The following is a 12,045-nucleotide window of genomic DNA, read 5'->3' on the forward strand; positions in this document are numbered from 1 at the left end:
GTGCGCTCCACCATGCCCGGCTAATTTTTTGTAGAGATGGGGTTTCACCATGTTGCCCAGGTTGGTCTTGAACTCCTGAGCTCAAGTGATCCACCTGCCTCAGCTCCCAAACTGTTGGGATCACAGGCATGAGCTACCATGCCCAGCCCTATACTGTTTCTTTAAAATAAAAACTGTATATTCCTAGAATTAACATCTATTGAAACGATAAAATATGCCAGCACCAACACATACCATCCATCTCAAATAAATCTGCCCACAGATGCAATATAAACTGGCCTTATAATCCAATTAAAATTGAGATTTTCAAAGAGTTGTCTGTCTATTGTAAGTCACTAGTCATTTTACCACAGTATGTTTCCTAAGAGATAAAAGCCACTAGAATAATATGCAATATTTAATATTCTGGATCAAAGTTCAGCACCTAAGATCCCCTGACATCTTTACACATAAACAATATTAAAAGTCAGTATGGACAGCCTGGCCAACATGGCAATACCCCGTCTCTACTAAAAATGTAAAAACTAGCCAGGCACGGCATGTGCCTGTAGTTCCAGCTACTCGGGAGGATAAGGCAGCAGAATCGCTTGAATCTGGGAGGTGGAGGTTGCAGTGAGCCGAGATCACGCCACTGCACTCCAGCCTGGGTGACATAGCAAGAGTCCGTCTCAAAAAAAAATAAAAAATAAAAAATAAGTCAGTATGAAGGGTCACATCTGATCTAAGTGTTACTGTCTGCAGGTACTTGAGCTTAGCACACTGCCTAGTACATAGTAAGTTAGCTTATTGAATAAATGACTGCATGAGTGAAAGAATGGATGGATTTTGTTAGCAGTAGCTCAAAAACTAGTTTGTGAGGAGGTGTGGCCTCTGTCCTAACTGTGAGCATCTTCCAGTGTTTCCATTAACCTTCTGGTTTCCTAGCATCACCAGCCTCAGGACAAAGCAGCAGGGCCATCAGGTCTCTTTAACCCAAATCAACATGGGCACGGAGAGAGGGAAGCATTTACCAAGGGCTGGGACTCCTGAACACTGTCACTTTTAGAAGTCTGATTGGTTCTTCTACATGTGGTTTAGTTTAATCTTCTAGAGATTCCCTCCAGAGAAGAGTGGATATCTTCAAAGGAGCCTTAATTCCCTCTCACCTCCACCACAGCAACAAAAGTTAGGAGTGGAAGAAAGCAGTAGTAATCGCTTTCTGGTTCCAAAGAGCACCAAAAGCAGATCTTGATGTCATCTGCCTCCAATTAAGCCCCACAAATGAAGCTACATGGCTGAGTCCAGCTGCAATCTACTAGGAGGTATATTTCAGCTGAGGTGTCATTCCCCAGCATCGTTCACTGGGTAATAAGGAACACAGTTTCGAATGTGCTTTGACATTTATTGTCTCATTTGAGGTCCATTACAACTCAGGAAAAAAATGTGTTTCAGGGAATAGGAAGCAGGCTTGGAGATGTAGAGACCACACAGAAAGTAGGACATACAGCCTGGAAGAGACTGTCTTCTCAACACAATCCCACTATTCCAATACTGTTCCTACTATTCTATTAGGTTGGTGCAAAAATAATCACTTTTTTTTTGCCATTACTTTTAATGGCAGAAGCCGTGATTACTTTTGCACCAACCTAATAGGTTCTAGCCATATTTTCTTATCACCCAGAATTAGGGAAAGCGATCAGAACCCCATGGTGAATGGTGCCTGATACAGCTTCTGTCTTACTCGGGACATGAGTCCCAGGAAAATGGTTAGGATAGAATATTTCTAGAAATATTTACCAAGCAGATCTTGGGTACCCAACACCACGGTGATCCATAAGAGAAGCTGAGGAAATGTCCATTCTAGAATCACATACCCAGGAAGAACAATACTGGACTACAGGCACGTCTGTCTGGTGCAGGAAGCAGAACTGGTATTTCCCAGAGATCGGGCACTACACATGCACACACGTGCATGGGCACACACACGTGTGCACGGGCATACACACACGCACACACATACGCACACTCATGCTGTGTCTCAAAAGTCTTCCTGCAGTTTTGAGCTTTAATGACTTCAGAATTATAAACACTACAAACATACAAAAATCTGAAAGCATATTTACATTTCTTCTACAGTTACTTAGTTTTATGAATATTAAATGATATATTTTTTAATTTTAATGTTTTGTTTCAGTTCACATTTACCATCTTCAATCAGAGGGGCAAAAACATTTTACAGTATAGAATATGATACCCGTACAATCCACACACAAATGACCCATATCACATAACATCTCATACTAATCCTGCAGTCAAGTAAAAGTAAATTTCACACGTGCTGCTGTGAAAACGACATTGCTCCTAAGTAAGCTTGCAAGGCTGGCTTTTTTCTTTCTTTCTTTCACACCCTAGAGCTCTTCTTTTTGTTTATATGAATTAAATTTTATCTTGTTAGATACAATCCACCCACCCTGTTAGAACCTTTTCGGATCCTCATTCTACCTTTGACCACATCAGCTCTCCTCCCAGATGGTTTGAATCCACACAGCTTTAATGTTCTCTAAGGGACACTTTTTTTGTTTTGTTTTTTGAGACGGAGTCTTGCTCTGTTGCCTAGGCTGGAGTGCAGTGGTGTGATCTCGGCTCACTGCAACCTCCGCCTCCCGGGTTCAAGTGATTCCCCTGCCTCAGCCTCCCGAGTAGCTGGGACTACAGGTGTGTGCCACCACACCCAGCTAATTTTTTTTATTTTTAGTAGAGACGGGTTTCACCGTGTTAACCAGGATGGTCTTGATCTCCTGACTTCGTGATTCTACTGACCTCGTGATCCACCCGCCTTGGCCTCCCAAAGTGCTGAGATTACAGGCATGAGTCACTGCGCCTGGCCTCAAAAGGACACTTCTAACCATGCTAAACCATATCAAGTCCAAAGCAGAACCTTGTGGTGTGAAACCTGTTCACTCTCAGCAAACAAACACAATCCCTTCCTTAAGGGGCCTGATGGGACAATCCTAATAGAGATCTCCTCCGGCACATTTGACATCAGCCTATAAATCAGTACCTTTTGGACAGAGAAGATAAATCAATTAAAAATACAGCCACCTATATCATTTACTGTATATTTTCATCTTAGTCCAAGGGATTTCAAGAGGGGCTCTGTCAAATGCACTGTTGAAATTCTCAGACTGTCTGACAGCATTCCTCTGATCCACGAGGTAAGAAACCCTAAGTGTGAAGGGTCAGATGAGGGGCAGCCACAGCTCTGTTGTTGATGTATTCTACTAACAAATATAATGCTATAACGGTAAATATCTAAGGACAGTTCCAAACAAATAAATAAACATTAGTTTACTTATAATCCAAGTTCAAATAAAATTTGAACAGCTCCCACCAATGTCTTTTTTAGGTTGAATTTTGTTCCCCAAAAAATATGTTCCAGTCTGAATCCTGGTACCTTTGAATGAATCTTATTTGGAAATAGAGTCTTTGTAGATGTTACCAAGCTAAGATGAGGTCATACTGAATGTGAGTGGGTCCTAATCCAATAACTGGTGTCCTTATGAGAAGAGGGAAATTCTACTGAAATGCAGGGGAGAAGGTTACATGAAGATGGAGGTGGAGACTGGAGTGATGATGCTGCCACAAGCCAAGGATTGCTGGCAGCCACCAGAAATTTGGAAGAGATGAGGAAGGATTCTTCCCTAGAGCCTTCAGAGGGAGCACAGCCCTGCCAGTACCTTGATTTTGGACTTCTTGCCTTCAGAACTGTGAGCCACCAGATTTCTGTTGTTTTAATTCACCCAGTTTGTGGTACTTTGTTATAGCAGTCCTAGGAAATTAATTCAGCATCTAAGCAAAACAATAGACATTGAAGGTAATGCCTATTAACATCAGAATCAAGAGCACTTAGGAACTAGTTGATAAAAAAACAGAAAAATCTGAGAAAAGCTAAAAGAGAGAATGACAGGTATCTGGACTCCCGAGCAAGCAGCAGGCCTGGCCAAGGTGAGGCTCTGGATGGCACTGGAATGAATGGGTGAAGGAACTAGGCAAGCAGAGTGGGGGTACTTGCTTTGAGGCCGGCAGGTTGGACAAGAATTGATATCCAGCGTCAGGCTCATCCCTGAGGAGTTCACTATCCCTCCCAAGCATGGGGTGATCCTTTCTCAACAAAACCCTATCACTTTTAAATGGCAACGGATAACAAATTCGTCCATTTGTCATCAACATAGAAGCAAAACCATGTTGAGCTTCCTGTCTCCAATGTGACATTTTCCCTGCCTCTGTTTCATCATTCTAAATTAGACAGCAAGGGAAGGATCTGCTGGCCTCTCTGTTTGTCTCTATCTATAGTGCTCTAGCCACCATCTCCAAGGTGCTAAGATTCTACTGATTGATGACGATATTGCTAAAATGGTTACATTCTGAACCAGAACAAGGAAGGTGTTATTTTCTGAATGTGCAAACTTAGGGGAGGAAGGAGTCTCCCTGGCAGCTTCCTATATTAATCTGGCTCCAATGTGGCCCCATGAAATACTCATCTACAATGGCAAATCTCCTCCCGGGATGGACCTTAAGAGACATCCTTAGGAGATTTCCTAGCAGTAATTAGAGGGATGTATTATTGCTAAATCCTGAACTCACTGGGAGCCAGGTTAATTTGGAAAGTTAAAATAAAAGTGCCGCCTTGTGGCAAAATGCCACTTCTTGGCGCCTTTAAATGAAGCACAGCCCTGCGCAGGGCAAGAGTAGTAATTCTGAAGATGTCTGTACCCACCGCTGACACCCTTTAAGGAAGCTACTATGGAAAAGGCCAAATGAAGCATCGATGTGCAAATACCATTTAGCAAGTACAGATAAGCTGGGCTAAATCATGCTCGGAGGACTTAAAAAAAGATTCAAATGTTAATACATTAGCGCTAGAACATGCTGTACAAGCAACAGGAAAATTGCAGTTGTCAATGTGTGAATTTAGTCTCGGGGTAAGTTCATCCAAGGAAGTAAAATCTCAATTTAGATTGTTTTTCTATTTGAGCCCCTTTCCTTCGATAGCCATGTGTTTCTTTTGGAATGGGGGAGGACATCGTTACTCAGCAAATGTATTTCACACCAAGAAAGGGTTAGGGTATTATTCATCCAGGGAAGGGATGTGAAGTTCTCAGCTAAGTAGTCTGAAGTGGTCCTTCACAAGGTCAAACCACAAAAGATGGAGAAGGTGTCCTGGGGTGTGTGTGTGTGTGTGTGTGTTTGCATGTGAGCCCTTGTGTGCATATCTCTGTATATAATCTGTGTGCATTCTTTTTTATTTTTATTTATTTATTTATTTGAGACAGAGTTTTGCTCTTGTTACCCAGGCTGGAGTGCAAGGGTGCGATCTCGGTTCACCGCAACCTCCGCCTCCCAGGCTCAAGCCATTCTCCCGCCTAAGCCTCCTGAGTAGCTGGGATTACAGGCATGCACCACCATGCCTGGCTAATTTTGTATTTTTAGTAGAGACGGGGTTTCTCCATGTTGGTCAGGCTGGTCTCGAACTCCCAACCTCAGGTGATCCGCCCGCCTCGGCCTCCCAAAGTCCTGGGTTTACAGGCGTGAGCCACTGCACCCAGCCTGTGGGCATTGAGAAATAATTCTAAGGGGGAAATAGCAAGAGGAAAGGGGCAGTGCACCTACTCTATTATGGAATTTCTGGCATTTTCCTGTTGTACTTCTCAGAAAGTCTACCCACTGGTCATAGCAGGTGCACGGGAGTAGCTGCGGCATCCTGGGTGGAGAGCGCATTGGCTGTTGCGGAGGGGAAGCCCAGCTGTGTGAGCTCACCCAGCCCGGCCAGCAGGGAGAAGGGGCCCCAAGTCCGTCTGGGGCCTAGATAGAGACCCCAGAGTTTGGAAGCTGTGGCCAACTCTGCTTGCTGGTTTGAAAAAGAGATGTATTCCAGGTCGAGTTTGACAGGCTGTTTTCTATATCAAAGCAACAAACAGACTTTCATTTCAGAATGCATCTGGTCTCCCAAACCATTCTATCACAAGCAGCTATTTTCTTTAAATGGAAAGTCAGGGCAGTTTATTTTTCTCAAAACCGTGCTGTCAACTCTTCTGTCTGACTCTTGACTTTCACCTGTTCTACACACAATGGCAAAGCTGTTCTTAAAATGGTGGTGTGGGGGAGCCCTTCCCTGAGGACACTATATTTGTGATATATTTACAAAAATCTGTGCCTCAAAGGGCACATAGATCAGAAATAAAGATGGAATGTATTTGAGTCAACTTATTTAGAGAAAAAGGGATGCCAAACCACTTGTCTAGTTATGGTCCTTGAACCAATATAAATCTCTTCAAATGACACATCTATTTATATTCTTATTGGGCATTTGAAGTTTTCATGAGAAAGGGGCAATTTTAAAAATTCTTATCCCTCCCTACACACCCTAAGTCATTTTTTGGGGGGACAGGGTCTTGCTCTATTGCCCAGGCCAAGTACAGTGGCACAATCAGGGCTCACTGCACCCTTGACTTTCCTGGGCTTAGATGATCCGTCCACCTCAGCCTCCCGAACAGCTAGGACTGCAGGCGTGCACCACCATGCCCAGCTAATTTTTGTAGAGACAGGGTTGCGCCATGTTGCCCAGGCTAGTCTCAAACTCCTAAGCTTAAATGGTCTGCCCACCTTGGCCTCCCAAAGTGCTGGGGTTACAGGTGTGTGGCACCATGCCCAACCTCTAAGTCATTTTTAAATGAAAGAATTGTAGTTCCTAAGTGCATACAACTGATAATATGTATATATGCATATAATATAGATGCTATGCATTAACACACATCTGCAGTGTTGGAGTGAGACCACTACATCACATCACTTTCCCCATTATTGTTAGTGCTCAAGTGTTGCTCAGCCACTATTTCAAAAGCTCACTGATTTGTTTTTCTGCATTCATTTAAGCAAAAAATTCATTATCATTTCAAAAAGCATTTCCAACTACGCAGAATTTGAGTTGTCAGTAAATATGCAATACTCCCCTAATTAAATTAGAGTAATATTATCAAGGAAGGGCTACAATAATCTTTGTTTGGTACAATAATCTTACCTGTGATAGTGCTAAGATTCTCAGATGATTAATAGTGTCAAAAATACCATTCTTAAAGTCACAACATTTCATATTCATTTCCTAAGACATGTATTTCCCTCTTTATAACCATCCCCTCTTTATCAGTTACAGAGTAGCACATTTAGTTTGTTAATGGAAGGAAGCTAACTTCTCTTTTCTGATACCTCACAGATGCTAATGACACATGAATTCTACAGTATTTAAAAGAAAAAGGGAAAGCTAACCACTTGCCTGGTTAGGAATTAAAGGAAGCCACCTGAAAGTTGAGCCTAGAAACATCCCAAATAATTTTATGATGACAAATCCCTCAGCTAAAAATTGTGAAAAAAAAATAATTAAAAATGTAGAATTCCACACCACCATTTTCTACATAACATCAATTTAATTATTAAGTGGTTACAAATTAGACATTAGTTATTTATTCTTCCAAATGATTTAACTTTTCCAATTCTCATTTCATCTGTTTTCCATATTTAAAAAAAAATCAAAGAAATTCAAGATATGGAAAAGACACGCTGGGTGAGGATCTGAAACTGATTTGGTAGCTTTGGAATTGACATAATCTTGGCCTGGTGCAGCTCATTTTCGAAAGCTGCCTCAAATTTCCCCTGGTTTTGAACTTTTTTTTTCCTTACCACTTTCATCTAGCAAGAAATCATCCTGGTAACGGAACTTCTCCGGTCCACATGCAATAAAAATGTCATCATCACCAAAAAAGTCCTGAAGGCACATCACCTACAAGAGAAAAGCATGGCATCAGCAAGGTGGTAGAACAGCAATTACAACAATGCAACCCCACGAGCAGACATCTGCATAAAGCCCCTTCCCACCTAATGGAATCAACAGGGCAGCTTCCACAGAGGAATTTCAAAAGAGGGGTTCGAGCATCTGTTACTAGTAAGAAACATGTTCCATTTCAGTTCTGCAGGAAAACAGGATAAGGAAAACAGAACCAGTAACTGTCACATTTATTACTTGATATATCAACAGGCTCTGAGGTAAGAGCCCTTTGTTTCCATAATAGAGTAGGTGCAGCGCTCCTTTCCTCTTCAGAATGTAATACTCTTTGATAGCAACACAAGTCAGCATATGGTTTTAACAACAAATATGTTTAGTAATTGATGCCGTCATATACACCTGATAATCACCGAAGAAAAATATTTCTCTCATGATATGAACATCACCTCCTTTAAACCCATTCTACCTCTAGTTGAAAGAAAAATGAAACTCTTTTAAAAATAATAATAAATAAATTAAGCTATTGCTTAGGCTTAGAGAGATTATGGTAAGTGTATGCCCACCACCCAAGCTCTCTCAAACTCTAAAACTCCCAGGCCACCCAACTTCTTCTTTTTATGCAAAAGGAAGTTTTAAGGCAACCTTTTGATATTTACTCGACTTACTCTCCAAAGAGAACTTTAAGAAAGCTAAATGTCATTTTTGCAAGTAAATGTGATCAAAATGAAAAATTTTCAAGCATCTTGCTCTCTGTCTTTGGATAGACTATGTAATATTTTGTTCACATTATGTGTAATACCAACAGTAGGAACACTGCTGATTTCTAACTATTTTCAATTTCCTTTGACCACTTGGACGAATCATAAGATGGCCAGTTGCAGGCACCCATTCAGAGCTGTATGAAATAGATGTTGTAATAGCATTTTCCCCTGGATATTTGAAGACAAGAGACAAGCCTCTCTGGAGTGCTCGATTGTTTGGCCCTGTGTTTATAATGCGCTACTCTCTGACTTGTCTGCAGTTTCCTCTGTGGGCACCTCTGGAGTTCTGCTTTTTTGTCAGTCCCTGGGAATGCTACTCTGACACATCACATGTGCTGTAAGACATAGAATATAAGTTGAGAGAACGCAGCATTATTTAGAGTCCCCAAATGCAATGATGTGTGGGCTTTAGACTGTCTTTCCAAATAATGTCTCATTTCTAAATAATCACTTGGCTGAAGTTTTTAAAATGGAATTTCTATAACACTTTGATAATCAACATTAAGCACGAATGAGGTATTATCCATGGTTGTCAGTGTTTAGTCTGCCCCTGAAAGCTTAAAAACACAGCGGATTTAAGAGGGACGCTGTAATCACTGAGGAAGATAAACTGAAGGGCTTCAAGAGTGATGTCAGAAGCTCTGATAGTCTACTTGGTTTAAAAGCAGACCGTTTGAATTCAGAACCCACGCTCCATTTCACTCCTCTCTCTCTGACTCCAACCCAATCCTGTTCTTCTTTACCTTCATGACACCATAGCTGCTTCTAGCATCATCTCAATCAACCCCCTACGGCCATTTTCATTTTACATTTCATTTACAGAAAGTATTTACTGAATGCCTACCATGTTCCAACCAGCATCTGGCAGAAATGACGAAGTCATGATCTCCACCCAAATGTGAACGATTAACCCAAAAGAGCAATTTCTCCTAAAGTGTGGATGGTTAATACATTTTGTGCAAAAGAGAGTTCTAAAGCCAAACAGATTTGGAAAATATTTGTTTCTAAATTCTAAAAACCCTTAATGTTCTAATGTACACCATGATGTCAAAGAAGAGATAGAAAAATCCAGTATTTCCCAAACTTATTTGATTCCAGAACTTTTTTCTCACACAGCATCATGCAGACAGATACTGTTCCTCAGAGTTCCCTTTGGAAGTGGTCTGACAGCCATAGATGAAAAGATCTCTGGGAGCACAGAAAAGGCAGAACAGTTACCCACTCTGCTCCTAGGTGGCCAGGCTTCTGCAGCTGATAAATATTTCATTGCCAACTAATTTACTCACTCAAACATTTATGATGGGCCCACTCTACCTCAAACATTCTGACGATGTATCTCCGATAGATTAAAAATAATGTTTTTTAAAGGAAACACATTCCCACTCCCGCCATTTGCATTTGAGAACATCTGATTGCTAACCACATCCTACTCATCAGTGTGTGCATGTTTCACGCCACTTCTATGTGGACAAATAACCACCATCAAAACTACAACAGGTTTTATGCAGGTTGCTAGCCAATGCTCTTCTGTCAGTTTACTGATGACCATTCTCCAAGTCTGAGACTTAAAGAACAGAACAAACAATGATCCATCTTGGGCAGTTTTTTTTTTTTTTTTTTTTTTTTGGCAAGTAGGAAATGAAACGTGATGAAATTTTGATGTTCTTTCCAACACTGAGACTCCAAGAATATAAAAGGAATGCAATGATTGTTAGAGAAAAGTAACTGTCATCACCCAGCACAAAAAGGCAGGGGCAAGTCACCTCGGTGCCAAGCAACATGCATTCATTTACCTCTCACTTTTCAGTGATTGAAATGAGAGAATTTGTTGAACTAACAGAAACTCTGATGTTTTCTGTGCTTTCTGTTCGACATCATGTAACCACTTTCCTGCTCACAACTTCCCATTGGAAAAGGTAGGTATGGTCAGTAGATCAAATTCAACTTTATAAAACCGCTCCTTGCTAGAAGTCTTCTTAAAGAGTTGAGAGCAAAGGAGACTTAAACACAAGGTTATAACAAAGATGAATTTAGGATAATCTGTGCACTTCAATGCACTTCAATTATCCACACGCTCATGCACTATCATTGATACAGAGGTAGCTGTAATGTATTCCAACTAACAAGAAAGAATAACAGAGGGAGATTTATAACCCTCTTCTCTAGACAAATGTACATTGAGAATTTTCCTTGAGGCATTACTGTACATTCTGATATTAAGGAAATATAAAAAGGTGGAGGAATTGAAAACCAGTGTTTAGCACAATAATCTGATTTTATTTATCTATGGAGTGTTACTCCTTTTGAAACCTGGTGTCCTAAAGATTCAGTGTAGTTACCAGTTTTTTTAAAAATTCATTTTATGGATGAAAAACATGCTTCTTGTTACAAAGGGATAGTGACAATTGGCCTCTCTGCCATGAATTCGTTGCTCTGTAGGTGTCAGATGTTGGAAGCATTCATCATGATTAGATACAGGGCAGATGCAAAGGCAGAAGCATCAAGTTTGAGAAAAGAGAGATGTCCAACCTGTGGAGAAGCACCTTTCCAAGCTTTGCTGTTCCACCTCCATGCTCCTGTACCTCCCAGGAGAGTTGATGTTGTCAGAGCCTGCTCTTCTCCGTGGTTTCACTACAGTCAGAGATTCCGCCCCTGCAATAACTTTCAAACCCAGGCCTTTCTCCCACCCTCCTCTCCTTTACTCCCAGCACCAAGTCAGTCCAGGGCTCATCCTCCTGCCTGTGGACCCTGGCATTTTACTCTAGTGGATTTTCTCAGCCCTACCTCCTTTCTGTCTAATCCATCCTGTTTAATTCTGTCAGTCCACTCTTCCTTCGCAAATTTTCAATATCTCTCTCCATGGCTCAGAAAGCCATCCATGGCTTACTATCCTCAAGTTAAAGTTCATCTTTCTGAGCTTGGCATTCCAGATGCCTCAAAGTCTGACCCCAACCTACCTTTCAAGCTTCCGGTTTTTTTAGTTGTGACATGGTGCCTGATACTTAAATAAGCATTTGTCGGATGGATGGACGATGGATGGATTAATGCATGGATGCATGGATGGATGGATGGATGGATGGATGGATGGATAGATGGATGGATGGATGGATAGATGGATGGATGGAAGAACTATGTCCTAACCTGAAACGTGTTTCAATTTATCTGCTTTACCTGTTTTTCTCGAAAAAGGGCTTGTTCTTTCCTACCTATGTGTTTGTTTGTTTTTTTCTATCTAGTATCCTTTCTTACTCTTTGCCTGTTCAAATCCCTCCTATGGCCCACAGCTCAGTTGCAGATTCAAGCCCTACCTTCTCTATCCACTCTAATCCAAAGCGACTCATCCCTGCTCTGAACCTCTATCTATTGATCAATACGTGTTTACTGAGTGCTCATTATTTGCCAGTCACTGGGCTAGATCTTGAGAATATGGCTGCCCTTATCCATCACCTCTTCTTTTCTAGTATATGT

The 12,045-nt window shown here is 41.3% G+C and overlaps 1 protein-coding gene across 2 annotated transcripts in view; it reads right to left on the reverse strand.

The window, feature by feature from the left end:
- Positions 1-12,045, reverse strand: part of DCLK1 (doublecortin like kinase 1) — a 357,223-nt gene that overhangs the window by 169,324 nt on the left and 175,854 nt on the right. For both annotated transcript variants that reach the window (XM_024230846.3, XM_024230848.3), the window contains exon 4: positions 7,714-7,813. In XM_024230846.3, the coding sequence (XP_024086614.2) occupies positions 7,714-7,813 (100 nt within the window). The remainder of the gene's footprint in view (positions 1-7,713; positions 7,814-12,045) is intronic.

Source organism: Pongo abelii, chromosome 14 (genome assembly GCF_028885655.2).
Source record: "Pongo abelii isolate AG06213 chromosome 14, NHGRI_mPonAbe1-v2.0_pri, whole genome shotgun sequence".
In the NCBI taxonomy this organism is placed as follows: domain Eukaryota; kingdom Metazoa; phylum Chordata; class Mammalia; order Primates; family Hominidae; genus Pongo; species Pongo abelii.